This window comes from Setaria viridis, chromosome 4 (assembly GCF_005286985.2).
Source record: "Setaria viridis chromosome 4, Setaria_viridis_v4.0, whole genome shotgun sequence".
In the NCBI taxonomy this organism is placed as follows: Eukaryota; Viridiplantae; Streptophyta; class Magnoliopsida; order Poales; family Poaceae; genus Setaria; species Setaria viridis.
Genome location: NC_048266.2, coordinates 31259432 through 31283603, shown reverse-complemented (window position 1 = coordinate 31283603; position 24172 = coordinate 31259432). Strand labels below are relative to the sequence as shown.

General features: G+C 47.5%; 2 protein-coding genes and 1 non-coding gene across 3 annotated transcripts; 1 reads left to right on the top strand and 2 right to left on the bottom strand.

Moving 5' to 3' along the window:
- Window positions 1-88: 88 nt before the first annotated feature.
- On the bottom strand, window positions 89-2020 carry LOC117851377 (protein POLAR LOCALIZATION DURING ASYMMETRIC DIVISION AND REDISTRIBUTION). Its single transcript, XM_034733183.2, has 4 exons — window positions 1592-2020; window positions 863-1320; window positions 493-770; window positions 89-403 (listed from the first exon to the last, which is right to left on the bottom strand). Exons 1-4 carry the CDS (start codon window positions 1893-1895, stop codon window positions 400-402), a joined length of 1044 nt encoding a protein of 347 aa, XP_034589074.1. The 5' UTR covers window positions 1896-2020; the 3' UTR covers window positions 89-399.
- A 2062-nt stretch (window positions 2021-4082) lies between these two features.
- TRNAS-AGA (transfer RNA serine (anticodon AGA)) lies at window positions 4083-4164 on the top strand. The gene has a single exon. It is a non-coding gene; the product is annotated as a tRNA-Ser (tRNA).
- A 14750-nt stretch (window positions 4165-18914) lies between these two features.
- On the bottom strand, window positions 18915-20537 carry LOC117851721 (WRKY transcription factor WRKY28). Its single transcript, XM_034733598.2, has 3 exons — window positions 20235-20537; window positions 19748-20131; window positions 18915-19655 (listed from the first exon to the last, which is right to left on the bottom strand). Exons 1-3 carry the CDS (start codon window positions 20370-20372, stop codon window positions 19209-19211), a joined length of 969 nt encoding a protein of 322 aa, XP_034589489.1. The 5' UTR covers window positions 20373-20537; the 3' UTR covers window positions 18915-19208.
- Window positions 20538-24172: the final 3635 nt, after the last annotated feature.

The window sequence follows — 24172 nt, the reverse complement described above, 5'->3', positions numbered from 1 at the left end:
TTTACTATTTTCTAGCAGTAAGAAGTTTAATTTTCAGGAAAACTAAGACCAACAAAATAGTGAAAAAGCATACGAAGTATGATCTCACTTGTGATCCAAAGCCATGAGCATGTAGATATTCTGAATCTTGCAGTATCAAATCTCATAAGGATCCGTACACCAGTCAGGCTAACTTAGGCAGCATTCATCTGATTTACCAAAATCAAACGTGTACTGGCAATCTAAGAGGCTAATACTAAACTTTGGTATGAACAGGTTCACTATTATATCCTCCACAGAAGATCCATTCTGCAGTTGACCATGACAAAGTGCCAACTTCGCCCACAATTCTCCTTGGCGTATGATGATGTACAACCGATGAATTGTGTACAAGAGGTGTGTCAACTCCACACAATCTCCTCATCTGCAGAACACCACCACAGGGCAAAAACAATCAGGGAAAGCACAAACATCTGAGGCTTGACTGAAAGAGAATGGGAAAGCGATGCTCACTGCAGCTCGTTGTCCTGTCTCAACGCGAATTTAGCTGTGTCCTTCCACAAAGACACCTCCATTTCTTTCTCGACGAGCTTCTTCTCCGCACATCGCAGCGCGGCTTCCAGCTCCTCAATCCGGTCCCGGTTCCGTTCATGGAGGAGCTCGTGGAGCCTTCTCTCCAGCTCTACGGCAGAAACTCCATTATAACAGGCATCGTCATCATCGTCCTCCTCAACAACTTCCCCTGAATCGTCATCATATCCATTCAGGCAGTCGGCCATTTCATCGTACGGCTGAAACATTAAATCGGCGTCGATCCAAATCAGAGACAATTCAAAACTGGGCTAAAATTAAAAACCAACGAAGGATTAGAGGACTCGTATACCTCTGAATTGTGTTCTTCTTCTTCAGGCAGAAATGACGGGGTCTCTGAACCGTAGTTAACCTTAAGCTGCTCCAGCTCGGCGTGCAACTCCTCCTCGAGCACGTCCATCCTCGCGGAGCAACCACCATCATCCTGGAAAGATTTCTCGTAGCTCTCCGGCTCCACGCCGGACGTGGCGTCCTGGTACTCCATGCGAGCGCTCGCGCCGTGGTCGTTCCCGTCGGTGACGCAGCTCGACGTGGTGGACTCGCGGTTGCGGTCTTTCGGTAAATCACCATGGCCCTCGGCGCTGCTCTTGATCCTGACCTCGTCTTTGATCTCCTTCAGGAGCGCCTCCATCTCCGTGCGCACCTTGACCATCTTGTTGAACTCGTCGGACGTCTTGGCCAGGAGGAACACCAGGCTTAGCCCGACGCCGAGGTCCGAATGCTTCGTGTCGGTTGCTACCGCGGACTCAGCTGGAAATGCATAGCAGACAGGGTTACTGGCTGACACTTGACAATTATGCTCAACTCCATCTACTGTAATTCTGTAGAAGCAAGGTACTACACGGAGAATAGAACAGCTGGAGGATTTCTAATTTCTCAGAGGAAACAAGACACTGACAATTTCTGACAAAGTCAGTTGGTCGCTAGATATCCTTGCCAAAAGTATTGCCATGTTTAACAAAGAACAGATTTCTAAGATTTGGCTAAGCAATGGCACAGCACAACGAAGCCACGCACGCACCTGAGGAGGACACGGCGGCCACCACGGGCAGGTCGTCGCCCTTCTCCACCACCACGACCTCCTCCTCCTCCTTCCCCTTCCCCTTCCCGGCGCCGGCGCCCTTCTTGCCAAGCCTGACGAGCCGCGGCCACCTAAACCTCGGAAGCACCGACGACCTCGCCGCCTCCCCGACCACCACCGCTGCGGCAGGGGTGCACGGCGGCGTCCCCACCACGCCCTCGACCCCGAGCTCCTCGCCGTCGTTGAGGTAATCGACGATCCTCCTGCTCCCGACCCTCACCTCGGAGGTAGAAGCAGCAGCCATGGTTACCGGCGACCGACGAGGCGCGCCTCCCGAGGAGGAGGAGAAGCAAAGCAGAGCAGAGAGGAAGCAGGGAAAGAAAGGCGAGGAGGAAAGAAAGCGGTTTTCAAATTGGAGCGGGTGGCGATGATCGCCGATCGAGGGGAAGGTCGTGGGGGCGTCGATTCGGGGCCTGCGGGTGGGGCCCGCCCGACAGCGACCCCTGCTAATCTTGCCTGGGGCGGCGTGTGATTCGCCCGAAAAAGAACAAAAAAAACACAAATTAAATCCGGATGGGTGACGAGATGGGACGGCAGCGGCGACATTATTATTTGTTGTGGAGTTGCTTGAGGGTCACAGATGATTTTTGGAGGTCAGGTGCTACGATTTGATTTGAACGATGCCGAATTTTTAATACCGGCGACGGTGACGTCCCGGGGAAGGGATTTTAAGATTTTCGGTTGGCGTTGTTTTGTTTGTTCCCTTGCGCGCTTCTTTTTGTTCCTTCCATCCTATCCATCTCATCTTAAGTTCTGAACAGGAGTACACAGTTCAGGAGGGCTCATAGAATAGTCTCTCCTCGCCAGGTTGCTGTCTCCCGGGCATCATGTTGCCGTCCTGCATGGCATGGCATGGAAAATCATGATACGGAGAAATCATGCGCCAAGTGTATTTCGAAAAGGAAATGAAAACCGTGCGTTCCGTATTCGTGTGGCCGTGAAACGGCGCCGCGCACTGGCGATGGGCACGCGGCCGGCGGCGACATGCCTGGCACCTTGTCGGAGCACACGGGAGTACGGGACCCACGTGTCGGTGAACAGAGAGTACTAATTCTTCTCTTTTTCCCTAAGCCGGGGAGAACATACTCGTATGGGGAGTACGGCGGCGCCGAGTTGCGCAACATTATTCCCAGACCCCGAGTTGAACGGAACGGCCGTCCGAGGGAGGAGCGCCGGCTGGCTGGTTGCCGGAGCAGTCACGCAAGCTACTACAGGTCTCGTATTTCCAGGGAGGCCGTTGGTGGACTCCGGTCAAGGCAAGAACCACGCAGCCTGTCGCTCGACTCGCCGTCGCCGGGCCGCGCGCCGCCTGAGCGGATCAACCGACGAACGGCAGGCACGGGACGACCAGCGCGCGACCCCGCGAGCAGAATCACAGTCACAGGACGCTCCGTGCGGATTCAATTAATGCTAGTCCTTAACCGGCCGGCCGGGCGGTGGCCGGCTGCCGGCATGGATCCCAGACACCCGGCCCGGTGTGCCCTGCCGCCGGTATGACCCGCGGCGCAGAGCACCAGCCGTGCAGCGTCCGGCGCCGCCAGGGCGCCAGGGATCCGGCGGCCGTCCAGGGGGTACGTACGTCAGTACGTGAGCGCCATGCCGCCATACCGTGCATTGACTGCGCAACAGCCGCCGAAAAGACGTGCGCCTTGTACATGTAGGACTCCAGCCGAGAGACCCGAGAATGGGAATATGCGCTCGTGCTCTCGTACAGAGCCAGCGGTACGCCGGCACACGGCATGCGTCGCCGTCCCGATGCGTGCCCGCCAACCCTCCCGTCCGTCAACCGTAATTATCCAGGGATGCCCAATCGTCACGCGATTAGGCCCCCTCCCCGTTGTCGTGTTGCCGAGGCACGATCGCTTACGAGTTATGGAGCCGAGGCCCCCCCTGCTGACAGGTGACAACGGAACGGACCGAGCCAGTGCAGCGCTACTGCTACCTGGAGAGCGGAGATCTATTCAACTTCGTGCTCTCGCACTGGTGCTCGATTCGGGACGTTTTGGTTGGGAGGGGTGAGGTGGAGGGTCGCGTCCGAGGGGAGAGGAGATGAGGCTGAGCTGCTGCTGAGGAGCACAGCGGTTGCGATTCTGATTTTTCAGTCTCGGGGCGCAACTGCTGATTGGGACATGGCGCCTGCCCGCCCGCGCACAGGAACAAGTGGCCATCGGCAGGAGGAAGAGGTGGGGCAAGTGGTGGGGATCTAGTGGGACAAAAACAAAATCACGAGTTCCTGGCGTGCGCTTGCTGCTCGAGTGGTGCCACAGGCAGGGGATGGGGTCGCGCGTGAGCTTCTGATAGCAGAAGGAGTCCAGCGTGGCGACGACTAGACAGACTATCGGGAGTGGATAAGAAGAGCGAATAGGTTTTGTACTTTTGCTGAAATGTTATATTTATACATAATCATTAACTGAAAGAAAATGGCATCCAAGTGGTCGTGCCGGAGTGGTTATCGGGCATGACTAGAAATCATGTGGGCTTTGCCCGCGCAGGTTCGAATCCTGCCGACCACGCCTTTTTTTAATGCTTTCGTTTTTGACAGGCCTCAGCCCTCAAGATCGCTCGTGTGACATGGACCGGCCATCCATAATATAACATGAGCTCAACCCAAATAGCAGGCAACCTAATCTTTTCCCCCGCCGCTAGACACGACCCGTAAAAACTCACAAGTAGGGATGGTAAGGGGTGGATTTTTCTGGCATGGGCGTGGGTCAATTTCTAAATCTATGAGTCTAATAATAGATAAAAAGTCAGACCCAGCGGGTTTGCGGCCATGGGTCTGGGACTAAGTACCCATGCCCGCAAACCCATGGGTTTTTTCAACCCGGTCCAACATATAATTGTAGCCCACACCAGCCTATATACCACTCTAAAGTTCCTCCAACAGTTTGGCCATTTAGTATCGTATAAATAGCTGTCGTGTTTCCAAAACCCTAAACCTAACTCGGTCACCCCAACCCCACCGATCCAGAAGCAGCGGCGCATCTGGATCGAACGAGCGACTGAGGCACTGAGCACCTCGCAAGCGGACACGCGACGGCGCGAGGCACGAGCGCGACCCGGCCACCGCGACCGCGCAACACGCTCGGGTGCTCGGCTCCCTCTCGCGACACGCCGCCAGCCCCCACAACCCCGCCCGAATCTCACGCCTCTCGCTAGTCGCGACACGCCGCCAGCCCACCTCCCAGTCCCGCCGCCGCTCGCAGGCTTGTAGCATGGCGCTGATCTCCGGCTGCAACGAAGATAGCTGGTGAAATTCTTCCTCCTCTCCTTAGTCCGTAACCATGTTTGCTGCTAGCTTCTAGCATGTAGCACCTACTAACCCCCCGCCGTCCCGAAGGGACGCCGCTGCCACTGACCGCCGCGCGGAGCTGGAGGCCACGAACAAGAAAGCCGACAAAGTAGACTTCCCGCCACCGGCTACTGCTCTGCCCTTCCGCTTCCTCTACCTGCGTCTTCGTCCCAAATTGCTGTCATTATCACCCCCTCCGAATCGAAGAAGCTCGTCCGCGTGCAGGCGGCGAAATCGAAGGCTGCCGCGGCCAATAACCACTAGCCTCCAGTGTCTCCAACGTCACCAACTCCCACTGCCCACATCATCGTGCAATCTCTTAGGTAAGAAAAACAGAAACCTTTGTGCAAAGTTGATTTGTGTTAGTTTGCCTTTTAATTGCTTAGAAGTTAGATATGTGGTCTGTAAATGTTAGTTATTGTTGATCAAGTTTGCATATGTCTAGTGTTAGATGTGTAGATGATCACTAGTAGTTTCTGTTCTGCTGGTAGTATCTACTTAATTTACCACATTAGTGTCGTTGATGTGTAGATGATCTATGATTTTTTTCTAAATAGCCTATGTATTTAGTATGTTGATTTATTTTCATTCAGTTTTTTTGATTTATTCTTATTTGATATGCTGATTGATTGATTTGACATGTTTGTATAGGTTTAAAAAATGTCTTCTGATAGTGGCAGCCAATCCCCATTGTCACAGGCATCACATGCACAGTCTGACTCAGTTACAAGATCTCCATCTCCTCAGCTAGAATTTGACAATGAGTCAATGCCAATGGGGATAGATGATGTTGATGTCATTGAAGTTAAAGACGATGAAGATGATGTTGAAGTTGGTTTTAAGAGAGAGCTCACTTCGGCTATTTGGAAAGAGTTCAAAAGAGTGAAGTTCAATTGAGAAGTTTGCGCAAAGTGCATGTATTGCTCCAAGCAACTTTCTGCAACAAGTACCATTGGGACCAAGCACTTGCACACTCATTTGAGGGGTTGCACCTTGAGAAAGGTACAACTGAATGGAAAAACCTTGGCTCAAGCTTCTTTGAGATTTGGTAGAATTGATGCAGGGGTTGTCTCGGTGGAGAATTACATGTTTGATCAAGAGATTGCAAGAAGAGAACTTAGTTCAATGATAGTGTTGCATGAGTATTCCTTGAGCATGGTTGACCATGTTGGTTTTTGAAGATTTGTTGGTGCACTTCAGCCACTTTTCAGGATTGAAACAAGAAACATAATAAGGTATAAGATATAACTTATTAATTGCATCTCCTACAATTGAATGCTCTCTATAATTTTTTCCTTTTATTTCAGATCTGATATCATGGCGCAATATGAGGTGGAGAAGAAAAAGGCAATTGATTATATGGCTGGGATTCAATCAAGGGTGGCCATCACAACTGACTTGTGGACCTCAAACAATCAAAAGAGAGGTTACATGGCTATTACTGCTCATTTCATAGATGAGTCTTGGACTCTTAGAAACATCATCATGAGGTAATTATTATGACTGAAGCCTACTACTTGTTGGTTTTGCATATTTAATTGTTGTTTCAGGTCTAGATACTTATATCATCTATTTGTCAAATGCAAGTTTATTTATGTTCTTGCTCCTCATACTACTGAAGTTATTGGGGAACATCTATATGAATCATTGGTTGACTGGAATCTTGATGAGAAGGTGTCCGTGGTGACTCTTGACAACTGCACTATAAATGATGCGGTAATCCCTTACCTTGTGAGTAATATTGGTAGGCATAAGCTTTTGAATGATGGAACCTTGCCGCAAATGCGTTGTTCTGCCCATATTCTTAACTTGATAGTAAAAGATGGGTTAGAAGAGTTGAAAGATGCAATAAAGAACATTCGTGATAGTGTAGCTTATTGGACAGCCACTCCAAAAAGGATTGAGAAGTTTAAGGAGATAGCCAAGTTTGTGAAAGTGGATACTACTATAAAGATAGGACTTGACTGCAGAACAAGGTGGAATTCAACTTTCAACATGCTTAACACGGTCTTGCCCTATAAGCCTGCTTTCATTAGAGCAAATCGTGTAGATAGGCAGTACACATCTTTATCATCTGATCAAGAGTGGAACTTTGCTGAGGAAGTTGTGGGGAGGCTTAAACTGTTCTATGACATCACCAAACTCTTTTCTGGAACTGATTATGTGACTGCCAACATCTACTTCACTAGATTGCTAAAATTAGAAAGGAAATCATGCAGTGGTTAACTTGTGGCACTCCGTTAGTAGAAGCAATGTCAGTTAATATGATAGCCAAGTTTGACAAGTATTGGATTGATATCCAAGGACTTATGGGCATTGCAACTATTTTTGATCCTCGATGCAAGACCACTGTTTAGCTGATTTTCTATGAGGACTTGCTTGGAGTCTGTGGTAGAGAGTGTCAGGACAAGGTCATGGAGGTGAAGAACTTGATGGCTGAATTGGTAAGTGAGTACCATGTGGTAGAGGACGTGGAGGGCAGCAGAGGACCATCAGCACCTTCAATGGCAGACAGTGATGACTTCTTGTCTGATATTGGTGCACATATTGCAAGTCTAAGGCTAGCTAGCATGAGGTTCAAGTTTGAGCTAAACCGCTACTTGGATGAAAAACTAGTCAGCTGACATACAAAGAACTTCAATGTTTTGGATTAGTGGAAGGTGGCAGGGACTAGATATCCTACTTTGAGGAGGATTGCAAGAGACATATATGCTATCCCTGTTACCACTGTTGCTTCAGAGTCTGCTTTTCACACTGGTGGTAGAGTGCTTAGTGAGCACCGTAGCAGGCTCACTTCCAAGATGTTGGAGGCTCTCATGTGCTCCAAAGATTGGATTAGAAACAAATACAAAGGTATATTGTTGTTCCTTTTATGAACTTATCTATTGCTGCAAATATTTATTGTTATTGTTGCAATCTTGAATATCTTAGCCTCCTAAGTGGGTTTTGGTGGATTAATGACGTGAGCTTAAGTGTCTAATGAACTTTCAAGTGCATAAGCAGGTTTAAAAGGAATGATGTACATGGAGAACTTGTGGTTGACCCCTCAAAAAGGAAATGAATGAATATGTGGCATACCTTGAAGGCTAAATTTATTTTTGGTTTGAATTTGAGTATAGGAATGCCGCACTATTAAGAGGGACACGTAAACATTAATCTTTATGTTGAAAAAGGTGCTCAAGATGACCTAACAAACCTGTGAGAGATACCTTTGCACCTGCACATCACATGAGGATACTTAGATTCAACCACCAAAAACCCATGAAATCATCAAGGAAGACTCAATTCACAAAGGGGAATCACGTGGTGGTGTTGGAATCAAAGTTTGAAGGTTCTCCTCTTTTCTCTCCAAAGGTATCCAAAGTTCATCTCACCCGATCTATCAAAGGACACACTCTCTTTGTCCAACTCTTCGTCCTCCTTCATGCTATATAAAATATACTCCTAGGTTGGGCAAGAACTATTACAAGATGTCCTTGGCACTCAAAGAAGAAAGGGGGCATGATCCTTTTAGATGGGACAAGATGGAGGGGATTGACGTACGCTTTTGGAATGAGTTCCACATAGATTTTTATAGTTCCGTGGTGCTGCGCAAGAAGAACAAGCCCCCAATTGTTGCTATCAGGTATGTGTATTGACCCTACTATGCTAAGGATGATGATGCCACATTCAAGAGGGTGATTGCAAAATGCAAGGAGTTTGGGCTTTATGAGCTTATGGGATTTAGATATAATTGGAATGCTGAAATTCTTGGTCAATTTCATAGCTCATACTACTTTCAAGCAAGCACGAACTCTATACATTGGACAACCATGGGTGAGCACTATTGCATTGATTACATGACTTTCTCTCACCTTTTGTGACTTGGATCAAGGGATGAGAGGCGTGATCCTATACATGTTGAGTTCAAAGTCACGTCCAAGGATGTCCCTTTCATGTTCTACAATCCTATGGTGGTACTTGAGGGGAAGATAAATAATTTGGTGCCTTACTACTATATGTTTAACCAATTCTTTAGGAACATAGTTGATCCTAAGGGAGGAGATGCCACCGCGCTTCACTTCTATGATGGAAATCTTTTGAACCGCGTGGCTCCCAAAGGAAGACCCTTTTGTATCTTCAACTATATATGGAATGAGCTTTGTCGTGCTATGACAGATTCCAGAAAGAATCTTTCCTATGCTCCATACATTATGTATATGATTGAGAGGGTCACCAAGATCACTTTTTCAAAGGATTGTGCTCATGAACCACTTCATATTTGTCCTCGTGATGGTGATGGTCCCCGTCCTACAGTCACTTCTCGTTGCTTTGCCGGACCATCTAGCCTAGCTCCACGCCATAATAATGAGCCTTATGCTTCCTCTCCTCCTAGGCAGTCCTGCAGGCCAAGATGTTCTATGATCAAGAGGGTGCTTAGGAGCATTTTTTTCCATGTGCAATCATATGGCCTAAGAGGTAAATGAGAATAGGCGTGACATCATTGAGCTCAAGGCCTCCCAAGGACTTCCTATTCATCCTTATCATGACTTGCTCGACTTTGATGATCCTTTTATCGAGTGGGACGCCATGGATGCCGCTGAAGCCGCTACTGCTACTCCTTCTCCTACCCCGCCTGCACCTATTGGCTCTTCTCTCCCTCGCCTCTCCACACGTGCTGCACCTGTTGAGGAAGAAGAAGAAAACAATGAGGAAGAGGATGAGGAGGAGGAGGAGGACGATGACTATGACGACGAGGAGTAGCTGCTGCCATTGTGCTGAATTCATTTCCTTTTTGACGCTTGATGCCAAAGGTGGAGTGATTATGTGGATGGATTTATGTACCAAACTATGTCTTTTTATGGTGTGTAAGACTATGTGAGCATGAGAACTTGTAGTGGGTGTGCCTTGAATGCTTAGAACTACTTTTATTTATCTAAGGATGATTGTGTGTTAGTGTGAAAAATTTCTGTGATGGATGTTATTTGAGTATGGCAGAATGTACGGAGATTCCAGACATCTCTCCGGAAAATTCTGTAACTTGCAGAGAATTTCGGAGATTTCTACGGAATCTCTGGACATTCTGTCATTTTTCTCTTTGATTTTTGTTGAAGTGTATATTCTATCATATGCATCACAAAAGCATGTTTCACACACTCGTTGCACCCCACTGCTGCTAGGAACATGTGTATCTTTCATGTTTTCACTTATAATGTGCCAAGTGATATTTAAAGATCTTTTTGGAATTCAAATCCTTATGGCACACATTAAGGGGGAGTTGCACATGTTCTTGCTTTATCTCTTATATTTTTTTTGATACATTATACTCTCATTTGTAAGACTTAAGCATGTTTTCATCAATCACAAAAAGGGAGAAATTGAAGAGTATCTTGACCTCCTAAGTGGGTTTTGATGGATTAATGACGCGAGCTTAAGTGTCTAATAAACTTTCAAGTGCATAAGCAGATTTAAAACAAATGATGTATATGGAGCACTTATGATTGACCCCTCAACAAGGAAATGAATGAATTTGTGGCATACCCCCTCCCTTAGTCTCTCTCTCGACTTGACTTCGACCTGAGCTGTTTAGAAACATTGAAAGCCCCTCTTTACTCCTCTCTTGGCCTTTAGGTGAAGATTTGATGGGGATTTAAGGAGGGATACAAGGGAGAGCAAGAGAGAGTGCTAGTGAGCTGCTTACCCATCTCTTGAGCACCTTGTTCTTCGACAAGCCGGTAGTTTCACGTTTGCTACTTTTGGAGTTTCAAGCTCCTAGCCGGCTAGGCGTTACCCTGACAATTGAGTAAGTGACTCTAGCTTGATCTTTGTGGTCGCTAGAGTGAGGAAAGTGACTTAGGTGTGAAAAGTCCACCCTTCGTGGGTCCTCAACGGAGACGTAGGTTTCAAGGTGTGAAGCTGAACTCCGGTAAACAAATCTTTGTGTCTCTTATGCCTGTCGTTCTTAATTTTATTCATATTCAAGCATAGAACATATTTCTAGGGTTTGTGCTCAATCTACTTTTCTAGCAAATTTTCAGTTGTTCTATCTTGTACCAAAAGGCCTAGAATATCCTGTTGCTTAACCTATATTCAGCGATTTACATTTGAGCAAGTCTATCATAAGGTCGTAGTTCAAGTTCTTGTTTCTCCAGAGAATTCGTAGATTTCTCTGGAAATTTCGTAAGTTGCGGAATTTCTAGAACAATCTTCGGAAGTCGCTGATAAATTTGTTCGAAGTTGTGAAAAAATTTCAGGTTCGACTATTCACCCCCCCCTATGGTCGACATCCTAGATCCTTTCAAATCTAATCCTTATTTTTTATGTAGTTGATGAGAGGAACAAGCAGCCTGCCACCTTTTGGTCTTGTCTCCAAGATATTCAAGAGGGCTGCTGGTGGTTTGTTAATATATCAGCAATCCTTTTCTTTCTTTTGGTGAGATTATATAGCTAACTAATGTGTGTTTGTGCTCATGTAGGAACTTGCAATTTAGGACTTCTGTCGTGTCCAAGAAGTCAAGTGGGGCTGTTCTTTTGGTGCCAGTGCAACCTACTACCAGTGTGAACAAGTCAAGTGCAAGCAATAATTGATGAATGATGGCCCTCCTTGTTGGTTTTACTATGATTGATTTGTCAATTGTAAACTTGTAATGAACTTGTAGTACTGCATGGTGCCATGATGGAGATGGATGATTGTCAAACTTGTCATTTAGGCATTGATAAGTGACATTGTGGTTTGATCTTGCTCATCATGAGTTGAACTTTGAACCTGGTGGCTTTTTAGTACTTGAAGCTTAATTATGTATTCCACTGATCATTTATTATCTATGCATATTGAACTATCTATGAATTGTCTGCATGTGTATCCATGAAGTGTTTGTGCTTGTGATGTATTGTTGTTGTGTGGCTGACAGCTGACTATTGTTAACGGGCACAGGCGACCCATGGGTGCCCGTTAACCCGACAGGCGTGGGTTTGGGTCAAATTTTGAACCCGTCATGGGTCATGGTTTTTTTAACGAGTGGGTTTTATATTCGCGGCATGGGTTTGGGATGGCAAAACCCAGCAGATTTGTGCTCGTTGCCATCTCTACTCACAAGACACACAACTTGACATCCTAGGCCTCTTTTTTTCCCTCCTCCTTCGGCTCTGTCAGTGATGACGTCAACTCAATAGTTTCTTCCTTTGAAAGGTGAACAACTTTTCTTCCCGTTAATGTTTGGCAAAATGAACTATCCTTGTTGTGAATTAATCATAGCTCAATTAGTTAGATCTATTATCTTAATACAATAGTGTTAAAAGAAGCCACCACGTTCACCGAGAGGGTCTAGAAATTACCATGTTAATCAAAAAAAAAAGAGAAGAATATGGATCGTTGGATTTTATGAAGATCTAGCAGTCTAAACAAATCAAAAGAGTCCACGTCAAATACGACTAACAAATATATATAAATATAGAATTTTAAAATATAATTTCCTTTCCTAACTCAAAACGTGTCTTTCTTGACATGGATTTCCATGTTCCCTAAACCGAAAATGCATGACCTTCCCTCTATATATAATAGCATTTTTTAACCATATGGATGAATCTATCAATCATCATGATGGTATGAGCCTATGGCTATGTCTGATTCAAAACTAGATCACTTCCATTCAGCAGTGGCAACAAATAATGGCATACGCAAGGTAGTACACTCCATTTGCATCATTTTCCTTAGTGGCATCATTTTTTGTACTTTGTCAAGAAAACTACTTGAAAGACTCTAATTCAATTAATTCATCTTGCCGATGCACAAACGTAACACATGGTCTCTAAAATTTACTCCCTTTGTCTTACGATACAAGTCATATTTGTTTGTTGTAAGTCAAACTATTCTAAGTTATATCAAGTTTAAAAAAAGAGAAATAATATTTAAATTATCAAGTGAACACAACTTGACCCATTGTGAAATATTTTTTATAATTTACTTATATGATATGTTAGATGTTAATACACTTCTCTACAAAGTTGAATTTCATTCAATAAAATATATTATTCTTTATCCTTTGGAATCATAATAGGACAAAAGAAAAATAATTGCTCCATAAAAAAACGAGTGTGACATATTCTTTTGATGCCATTCATCCTCTTGCCTTATATGTTCCTTTTCGTGCCATCTCTTACTTGTGTGCCCTGTCATGGTGAATACAAAGGTCAACCATCAGTAAGTATTGATGCTCATCAAATCTAAGCATCAATGTTGTTGGGGCCGACTTAGAAATTACCACTAATCAAAAAAAGAAAATAATATACATTGTTGGATTTTATAATGACCTAACGGCCTAGAGTAACCTAAAAAGTCCATGTCGAATATGACTAATAAATGTGTAATGGTTAGGATAGATACATACAAGGTTCTACTCTTTCCTAATAGCTTCTTTCTTTACCTACAATAGTTAGAAGTAATTATTCATAGTTGATACTGTGCAAATAAAAATAAATAAATAAGTCCCCACCTATTGTAATACAACTACCAATTAAGTATGTATAGTCTAATCTCTTATTTAGTATTCGTATTGATATGATCATCCCTTAAATCAAAGGATTGTAGACCAAAGAAATAAATTCAAACACCCTCCTCCTACATGCACACAAGAAGAATAATTGGTTGCGTTGGCATTTCTTCAGTTGCTACCCTCCTTCATCCAAATGCGTAAAATTCCTTAGAGCCACAACGTGTACAAGGAGAAACAAAAAAGAAAGAAACACTAAAGTGATGGGGTAATCATGACCACAAAGCCATGGAAATTCTAGGTTGTTTTTCTGATGTTAGAGCAAACCAACATGTTATCAAGCGACAAGTGGTTGATGTAGTGCTCGACCTTTGTGTGTGAAACATCAAGAAGATTGTATCGTCACCGATGGTGTCACAAAGTGGAGTGTTTGTGCATGCATTAAAAAATGTGGCAGAGGCAGAGCGATGAGTGTGCATATCCATCTAAGTAGTTGTGATTTGAGGTACCAACACTGATGGCACCCAGAGATATGAGCGAATCTAAGAAGAATCCTAATTTAAAGACAGTTTAGAGTAGCTATGATGAAGAAGAAGAGGACAACAACAGCATGGAGTTGCAATGCAATTCCGAACTAAAAGACTATGAGATAATAGTGCACAATTCAGATAGCATGATGATGATAACGAAGAAAAACATTAGGGCAGCCATGGATAAGCAGGAACAACTATGAGCAAATGAAAAAGAGAAGAAAAATTCAACATGGGTCAGATTCCAAGAGGGTGATGATGACGATTGTGGAGAAAAATAATGGGTTGTCCATGAAGAATCTAGCGCGTCCAGATAGTAGCATATGAAGAGGAAGTGCACAAGCAAAAGATAGAATAGAAGAGAGGCATGGCTATGGCTCCGTTTGGGAAGGGTTTTCTCCCAGCTCTAGCTCTAACTTCTCTATGTACTATAGTAAAATGGCTCTTAGGATATGTTATTTTCACTGGCTCTAAAGAGGCGTTTCTAAAATGGAGGAGCCGGAGCTCTCTCAAATGTTGCTAGACGATGGTTCAATTCAATCAGTAACATGGCAATGGTAATGGATGGATGAGAGAGAGAGAGACAGAGTGAGGGAGGGAGGGAGGAATGGAAATCGCTTGGGGGTATATCAACTTGATTTACTTCCTTTTTTCCTTTTTGAAGTGGGAACAGCTCTATTTATTTCATAGAGTCTGCAATCATGGATGAAACATTAAAGCATGAGGATGGCGAGGAAAGGAACAAAATTTGTGCTAATGAATCATACAGGAAACATTGGTTAGATTACTCTAAACCGCAACCGATGTTCTCCAGCAAAGATGGAGCTAATCGCTAAATAATCTGACATTCCGCCATCATAGTCGAGCGAATGCTCGCCACGAGCTAAATGATAGCCCCTAAATATGAATTAACCTTGTAAAACTGAATTGAATAGGACAAAAGCTAGATAATACAACCGGGATCCAATTAAAAAAAAGAAGACATCACTGTTCATGCTACAACTATATCCATCATTGCCCCTCCATGTGTAAGCAAATAAAGCATGAAGGAAATATGAGGTACAAGTGAAAGAAAATTGTGAAACAATAAATTTTTGTTCATTGATCTGTATCAATCATTATCAGCTATTAACTTTTTTACTATTTTAAGTCATAGATTAATTATTTTTTCAGAATTATATACTTCATCGCAGAGGCATTATATATAACTATTAATGCATAATAAAATATTGCAAATATAATGACATCATTGTATTGTGGCAAGGTGTAACTAATCTCCTATCGCTAATAATAGATTTGGAAAGGTCATACTGGGGATGCAATAACATCTCCGAAATGCAGTACCTGAAATATCTAAACAAAGAGCCTATTTAAAACATAATTAATTTATGCTAAAATTAGGATTAGAATATGAAAAAAAGCAGTGTTATAACTGAGAGAGCATTGTAAGATCAATTCCTATTGGTAAAGTTCAAGATGCTGCAAAAAGACATGAGCATCTCAATGGAGATGCAGGTGAAGCTTGCCATGATGAATGTGAATGCAAATACCCTACATATCAAGATGGAGCAGGTGAATGAGGTAGAGAGAAAACATACCAAAACAACAATACAACAAAGACCAAGGTGAGGCGGGAAGCGCAAAATAAGGCACTAGTAGAATCAATAGAGGCAATGGTAAGCATAGCCCATAAAAGCCTTCTCATATCAAGGTAGGGAAGTGTAGATCATGATGTCTACATGCTATGGAAGTTAAGATAAACATGGCCAAATAGACCATTAGAATATTAAGGAGGACAGGTTAAGTTTATGACGTCCATGGACTATACATACAATTAGATTTTAACTGTCGGCGAGAAAATTGACTTGCTCGAGGTATAGTAAAGACTATTGGTGACTTGCTCGAGGCGTAGTAAAGACTATTGGTGTAGTTACCCAACAATGTGTGTGAGAGAGAAAGGATACCTAGAGAATATACAATAGCTGAAGCCATACTAGCCGCGCTATTAGCGCGGGCTGTCTCGCTAGTTCCTTCTTACTGGGACGTGCACACATGTTCGTAATTTCCTGTATCTATTACGAGTTTTAATGACGTCATCATATTAGGGTGTGTTTGGTTGCATGCACCACTTGATGTATGTATGGATGTCAACCAATTTGCTTGTACCATATGGTTCATTTCTATTAGTAGAATAATATATTGAATGGGATGGCTTCATCCTGAAACCAAACAAAAGAATCATTATTATTTTGAACCATTCCATGCATGAACCAATTCATACGAGTAACCAAACACATCCTAAGCTTCATTTAAGCTTCATTTTTTAATACTACGGCTATTCTATTCGGTTGGTTTAAAAAAGCTACATAAAAGCTGGACTAATTTGCTCTGGCTCGGTTGATTACCTAGAATTGTCCATATCATTCCTATCAGCGACTGCGCCTCTCAAATGTACAGCACATACATGATACCTCGTTTATGGATGAGATAACAGGCTAACTAGCTGGCTGTGTAAGTTCTCAAAAAAAAAAAGCTGGCTGCTGTGGGGGGCCATGCATGCATGCATTTAACAAGCTCGGTAATCTGGTCAACTTCAGCAGGAGAAAAGCAATGCCTTCCAGTCCACCTCGTCCGGCTCCAGCCAATCCCCAAGATAAGTCTACTTCGTTTCAGTACCCCAATTGCCGGCGGATTGCGACTCCTCGGCGGCGAGCCGCCGGCCGGCGATCGACAGAACGACAACGACGGCGACTTCAGAAACTTCTCACGAGACCAGCGAGACGCCAGCTATCGAGGATCACTCGCGCGCCGGTTCGTCGGCCGGAGCTTCCCATGCGGATTTTGTAAATCGCCGACGAAGTTTTATCGCTCTCTCAGTTTAGCGAAGCTGGGGGAAGGGCGGGGGCAGCTGCTGTGGACTGCGAGGTGAAGCCCCGGACCGGCCGGACGCGAGTACGAGCAGCTGGCGCGGACATGTTGACCGTTGACGGGACCCGCCGCCACTCACGTGTTTGACTAATATGCCCACGTCCAGCGAAGCGGAGTGACCCCGGCGTGGGGCCCCGGCTCCTCCGGCCCACGCCAACCGCACAGGCGGCACGCGCTCCCCTTCCACTTCGGCTTTCCGCTCGGCTTCCTGGCCGGGCCGGGCCCCCACCGTCTGGCGTCTGCTAGCTACAACTCCAGGCCTACTACTACTTGGTCACGCGCACGTGGACCACGGACTGTTGCCGACTCCCCGGGCCCACCGCGTCGGTGTACCTTTTCAACGGCCGGCTTCTTCCCGTCTTCCGAATCCGGGGCGGTATCTGGCCGACCGGAGTTCGTCGTTCATCCGGGGCGTCGCAAAAGGGGTATGACCACGGCTGCTAGAAGAACACCCTCACGTAATAATAGCCATAAAATGAAAGCCTCAACTACTTTAAGGTCTATTTGAGTCGAGGGTTAAATTTTAGCTCTGCACTTTGAGATCAAAATTTAGCTCTTGGGATCTAAACGGGTGGGTAAGAAGGGGCAAAGAGCAAAGTTTGGGCTAAAAACTTTTAGCTCCCAAAGAGGCTCTAAAAGGGCTAAAAGTGCTCCTCTCCACCATTTTCCACCCCCTGCCCCCTTTCCTCTCTCTCCTCCGCCTCCCGCCCCCCGACACCCTCCTGTTCGTCGTCGTCCGCCCCTGCACACCGGCCTCCCTCGCTGCCGCCACCGTCGCCGCCCGCCGGCCTCCCTCCATGTCCGCCACCGTCGCCGTCCGCCCGCCCGTCATCGCCCGTCACCTCCCTCGCGTGGAGATTTGTCGGCGCCGGCCCCCGGATCTCGCCGCAGCGGGCCGCAGCGAGTCTGCGGGAGACCCCTACCTTCGCCGCAGTCGCGGGCGACGACGATAACGGCATCGCTGCCTCGCCTTCCGCCACCACCTTCTCCGCCTCCGCCTCGCCCCCGCCACCACCTCGTCCTCCGCCTCCTCCTCCACCTCCACCTCGACCCCGCCGCCGCTGGCCTCGATGCCGCCGGCCACCAGATCTGGGGGCTGCGATCGCCGGCAGGAGGGAGGACGACGAGGACAAGCTCGCCGCCCCTCTCGCTGCCCAATCTCGCTGGAGGTGATGCGGGCGGCCTCCCGCCCAGCCCCCGCCGCCTTCGCCGTCGCCGCCCCTTTCCCTCGCCCAGCTCCCGCCGCAGGCGCGGCCGATGGGAAGGAGAGGGCCGCAGCTGGAGGGGCGAGCGGGCGAGGGAGCGAGTAATGATGAAGGGGCAAATCAGTCATTGTTTGATGAGAGACTAAAGTTTAGCTCATGGATCCAAACACCCTGCTGGCTAAAGTTTAGGGGTTAAATTTTAGGAGTTAAAGTTTAGCCCATGAACTAGTGATCCAAACACCACCTAAGTCGCGAGACACTGTTTACTCCGTATAAATGAGTGCTTATACCATGTTTGTGTTTAGCTAAAGCTTGAGGGTCCAAACGCTGACATTTTGGCAATTTGAATTCTAACTTATGCCGTCTTTCTTTCGCTTATATGTCGGCAGTTCGGCGCAGTGATATGTCACTACGATGGTTAAATATGTAGCCACAATCTTGCATACAGGGGTCGAGAGAGTAAATTAGGAGACTGCAAGAATTTGTAGATTGTGAAAGCTGTGAAGAAATTTGCTTGTTTTTCTCTACTTCATTATTAGCTGACCCTTCTCCACAGTCTCCAGGTAAAACAAATAGACCCTTAGACAATGTAAAGCCCTCGGTTTTGTGTAGTACTTTGAACTTTTGTATTCAAAGTTTCAAACAAAGCGCGAATGCATTTTAGCAAATATTTCTGAAAAGAAAACGCAATACTTCTGCAAGAAAATAGCAACCGCCCAATCAGATGAAAATACTATCAAAAGGGATTTGCCCCGGGTGCATTTGCACGGAGCTTAATTCTTTGCCGATTACACACGCAGCATGCAATGATATTCTACAGTCTACATACAGCGCCGCACAAGCACAAAAATGCTCTCTTCAAGATCTTAATCGCGAATTGTGATTGCTCCTTACATTAGCAAGTTTGCATCCAATAAATCCGAGCGCCGGGCGACAAGCGCGTACATAGAGCTAATCCAGGCTTCGTCGTCAAGAGCTTGAATTTGCAATAGCAATGGCCGGCGCACCAAGTCATCGATGCCATAAGCAATCAGGCAACTCGAATTTACTTTGTGAAATCCTTTGAGCTATCGCGGCTAATCGTCTGAATCAATTCGCTATCTACGGACTAATCGTTCATTGTTCAGGCTCTAGTTAATCCCTGGTCGGCGAGAGCTCAAGGATCCGGCCGGAGAGCGCGCTGGCGAGCGCCGCCTTGAAACCGGGGTCCCTCGTCAGCGTGGCCGCCATGTGCTCCGCCAGGTTCTTCCTCACGACCTCCGACGGCCCAGCCGCCGCCGCCGCGGCCTCGTGCCTCTGCTGCTGCTGCTGCAAAGGCAGTGGCGCCGCCCGGACCGCCTCGCTCGCCTGCGGCGGCGGTAGCGGCTTGGCGGCCTTGCCGTCGTGCTGCGGCGGCTGCCCGTGGTTGTGCGCGCCCTCGTACGTGGCCACGAGGATGGTCTTGTCCTCCGCGCTGCGCTGCACCTTCTTCTTCACCGGGCACGCCGGCGCGAAGGAGCACCGGAAGTAGGCCCGCGGGCACGGGTTGTCCTTGGTCACCTTCTGCCCGTACTTCCGCCATTGGTACCCATCTTTCACCACCTGTTGAACGCGACAGTGATCGAGTTAATTAGCCACGCACTAATCAGGTGCGACGATCCCGAGGAAGAAGAAGAGGCTCGTTCGTTACTTACGAGGCTGAGGTCGGCGGGGTCGGCGTGGACGTATCGGCGGGACACCTTGGGCTTGCACTCCTCCCGGATGCGCCTTCCTGGCTCGTGGAAGACGGCCGCCGCGGCGGCCGACGTGCACTCCATCTGATCGGCGCTGACCGGGATGGCGAACGGCGGCGACGGCTTGCGGTCGAGGCTGTCGCTCCGGATCCGCTTCCTGGACGGCGACGCCGCGGAGCCGCCCTCCGACGTGGAGGACTGGCGGTTGTTGTTGCCCGCGGCGGCCACCATGTCGTTGACCTGGCCCTGCAGCTCCGTGTACTTGGCCACCACCACCCGCAGCATCTCGCTCAGACGCTTGTTCTCCTCGCCCACTCGCCGGAGCTCCGCCTCCAGCGCCTCGACCTGCAACCAAGTTCCGGCGGCTATTTAGCAAACTGCTCACGCCTGTGCAAGTTCCGCGATCGTTCGAACGATCGAGCTGCTGCGGAAATGGACCTGGACGTACCTCTGATCTGTCTTTCTTGACGGGCAGGAAGTTCTCCTCCACCAGGACCTTGGCCGCTGGCGGGGCCGGGCCCGCCATGGGCAGGCCGACGTTGAGGTCCAGGCTCAGGGAAGGCTGCCCGCCGATCCACGGGTCCATGGCCGCCGCCGTCGCCACAAGAATCGTCACCCCTCCAATCGCGTAGGATACTAGGAAGACGTCAAGACTCAAGAACCACAGGAGGTAGCGGACTAATGGAAGCTGGAGAAGGGATCTTGTTGACGAGAGAGGAGAGGGCGCTTGTGCATGAGGAGGGCAGAGCTCGGAGGGGCGGCAATATATAGGCAGCGGAGGAGGGCGGAGGGGACATGCGTGCCGGATGTTTGGTGGGAAGGCTCTGGGTGTGGGTGGAATCGTGGAGAGGGACGGCTAGCTAGCTCCCGGCGACGGGAGACGAAGCATCTCGGGGTGGGGGGCCCGGCCCGGGCCCCCCGTCGCTCGTCGTCCGTCGTCTCGGTCGCGACGGAATATATCAAAGCTGGAACGGCGATGGCGAATGGTATTTGCGACCTGCATGCCCGGTGACGATCGAGCCCGGATTAGTAGATCAGATTAAACTAATCGTTCCGGCGTCGATGCGATTTATGCGTCGTGCCAGTTTACTATTTAATTATAGTGTTCTTCTCTGGACTGGAGTGTGGTGGAGTTCGTCAAGCGGGTGTGGTGGGGTCGGAACGAAGCGATCAGGCAGTGCTTGCTTGGAAAGGCAAGGGAAAGGGTCGCCGGGGTCAAGGAAAAACACCACAAGATTACAGGTGGGAGGCTTGGAATTTGGGAGCTCCGACGCCTGAAGGGCAGCGGGTTTAGCTTTCGTTTTGGGGGGATTTGTTGACCCCCCACCCTCTTGTTGGCTAGTCTCTGTCTAACTGCATGTCTCATTGATTAGCTGGAGGAAATAGCTCCAATTGATTAACTCCAGAAACGTTTGGTGTTTCACTTATTTGGCAGTACTACACTGTAACTTTGTTGGAGTACTGAATTAAACAAAACACAAACACCTGGCTGTTAAAGAACAGTACTTTGGCTAGCATTATTTCTTTTCCCTTTTTCCTGACATGTTCTTGTGAAACCCCTGTCAATTGGTCGTGCGGGTACGCAGGGCACGACCCCAGCGGTCCAATCACGCATGCCCAACTGGCCATTTCCCAACACAGAGTCTCCCCAAAGTACCTAAACTTCGCAGGAGATTGCTGACGGGGACTGTCCGGTTTCTTGATATGGGTTAGAAGAAACCTGCCGCCGTGACGTCGGCCTGAACCTCCTGCTCGAACTGTCCATTATTGGACCTGGCAGTCTGGCACCCGGCACGGCATGGGCAGTCAGTGACTTCCGATTGACGAGAAGGAAATTAACACTCGCGGCAGCGGCGGCGGCGGCAGGCAGGACTTGGACCATGGTTACCAAGAACGAGTTGGCTTGATCTCTTCGCACGACGGCAGCGGCTACCTCGCCGGCGATCGAGTAGGAAGGAACGAATGGGTAAAGTTGGGGAATGAAACCACAGACCAGGTCGGATTTGTTGATCTTTTCTGAAAAAAAAGGTGCTCATTTCTGGAAGATCCATTGCAGCCCAGATTAGTACACCAAGTCTCTGTGGTCAACAGTAGGTCTTGACATTATCCACAGGAAAAGGTATTAGAATCAGAGTATGGATCCATGTTGTTGAGAACTCAAGACCAGATTGGCTGGATGGACTCTCCTTTTTGACAAGAGTAAGACGGCATCAAAGATGCCTGGCGGAACTGGTGTTTCCACGTCATCGGTAGGCTAGAAGAAACCGGAAACAAGTTCTTTGCACATTGTCCTTACGAAAAGGAAAAATGAGTTTTAGACAAGTTAAGATGCATGCTCCCATCTTGACCAGACTGATTATAGGCTCGAGGTCAACACAGTCAACAGGATCCGGTGCTACGTAAAATAGCCGCATTTTAAAGCAAGAAAAGGTGCATCAAACAACACTGCTTCTGCCGCATTTTGTAAAGCAGGAAAAGCTGTATCAGACTGCTCCTGCTGCTGCCCATGCCATGAGCCCATTTGCTCACATGTGAACTCGAGCAGAGCCGCCATATGGCGGCGACCTTATTCTGAACCCATTTTTGGGTTAACAAGGTGATGCACGAACCCAATGAGAATCTCACCGTCTTCACATTTCCCACATTCAGCACACCAAAGAGTCAGCAGGAATCTGCATGGGGCTTCTTTTTGGCACGATGCTACCTGATCATGGACTTCCTCTCTGTTCACGAGTGGAAAACGAGCTGCACTACACAGGAGCTGGATAGAAAGATCCAAGGCTACGTGGAGAAATTCTGCCACCCCTCAATCAGTGGCACAGCCTTTTCAAGACCTATAGTTGCTAGTCCTGCAGATGCCCTTAGGGGGATGTTACCACACTCATCATGAAAATGACTCACGTTCACGTTCATGAATGTGCATTAGTTGCCCTAGACCCCTAGTACAACAACACAAGGACTAATTTGGGTCAATTACTGGTGCTTTTCAAGCACACAGGTTTCGCAAAAACCACTTGGAGAAAAAACAAAGAAAGGGTCTTGTGTTAGTTATCTATTTTAGGGTACAAGAATGACAATTTTCTCCAACAATTTCTATTTAAAATGGTCAACGGTTGCTACTACCGTGTTAATTACCTATAATAGCTGTTGTATTATGTTTATTGTGAATGATGTTATTGGCTATTGTCAAAACTGTTAAGAAAGGCAAAACAACAAAAAGGTTTGTACTAAAAAAGAACTTTGGGACACTCTAGAAAAATACAGAATTACTAAAATCGGGTCTTGTGTCTAGCAGCCTCACAGACTATTCTTCTGACCATGGTTAGCCAAGAAGCCCTCATGAGAAGTTAACCCGAAAAACCTCGCTAGCCGCAGTTCGACTTAGTGTCAATGTGAGAAGCAATTGATTGAATGGAAATAAAAGGAGCGCAAGAGCTTGTCATATAAGAGAGGTATGCACGTTCGCATGTTTTACGCTATGATAGATTTACATTGATATAAAAATGGTTTGGTGAGCACATGGTATCTTGTAGCAGGGGTTGGAGCTTTATGCTGACCAGAGTCGGCCATGACCCCCTTATATAGAAAGTTTATTAAAGGAGCTTCTAATTCTACCACTTAAGTGCTTAGAAATTTCTAATTTGGCTTCCAATATTAGCAACTCAAGTTAGATTTGCCTTAATTTCAGACCAAACTCCGCCCTTGTTTTCTAGCATGGTACATTACTTGAGAAAATTTCCATTATGAATTCAGTACACGAACATCATGCTCCACTAACCCACATGTAACATGTTCCATCAAAAGTGCTTCGAAGTGTGATTTAGAAAAAAGGTGCTTATAAGAGAGCAGTTGTTTGCACTGATCGGGAAAAAAAAGGAAATGGCACGTGGAACATGTGACCGCAAACATGTCCTGCTGCCAACCAACCGAAGCGCTCCACGCGTCGTCCGGAAACAAATAAGCCCAGCATAAAAAAAAAACGCGCGAGACGAAGTCGCCGCAGGCACCTCCGCGCAGGCGCGACGACGATGCTCGATGCCGTCCGGCCGGCCCGGCCGGGCCGCACTGGCTTGGATGCGGTCGCCGTCGCGTGGACCCCGTCGAAGATGCGAGCGGCGGTCGCGGCCGCCGCCTGCGTCCCCGGAAAAGCTAGCCGCTAGCGAAGTAGCCCCGCCCGCCGCGCGTCGCGTGGAACCACCCACGGAGACGGAAGGATCGGCCGGGGCCCCCGGTCGGCAGGTGGGACTTGGCCGCTCCACCCCAGGCCACCAGCGGCAAGTGGCCGGCCAGCGACTTGTCGGTCCTGGACCTTGACCGGCCGGCGGGCTCGCGCTTCCCCCGTGCACGGAGTCATCCGGATGCGGATGCGGATGCGGATGCGGATGC

Excerpts from the sequence above, each read along its gene's own strand:
- LOC117851377 (XM_034733183.2), bottom strand. The coding sequence starts at position 1,895 with ATGGCTGCTGCTTCTACCTCCGAGGTGAGGGTCGGGAGCAGGAGGATC. Across the intron at positions 1,321-1,591 it reads GGCCGCCGTGTCCTCCTCAG|CTGAGTCCGCGGTAGCAACC; the intron begins GTGCGTGCGTGG and ends ATGCATTTCCAG. Across the intron at positions 771-862 it reads AAGAAGAACACAATTCAGAG|CCGTACGATGAAATGGCCGA; the intron begins GTATACGAGTCC and ends TTAATGTTTCAG.
- LOC117851721 (XM_034733598.2), bottom strand. The coding sequence starts at position 20,372 with ATGGACCCGTGGATCGGCGGGCAGCCTTCCCTGAGCCTGGACCTCAAC. Across the intron at positions 20,132-20,234 it reads TCAAGAAAGACAGATCAGAG|GTCGAGGCGCTGGAGGCGGA; the intron begins GTACGTCCAGGT and ends ACTTGGTTGCAG. Across the intron at positions 19,656-19,747 it reads ACCCCGCCGACCTCAGCCTC|GTGGTGAAAGATGGGTACCA; the intron begins GTAAGTAACGAA and ends CGCGTTCAACAG.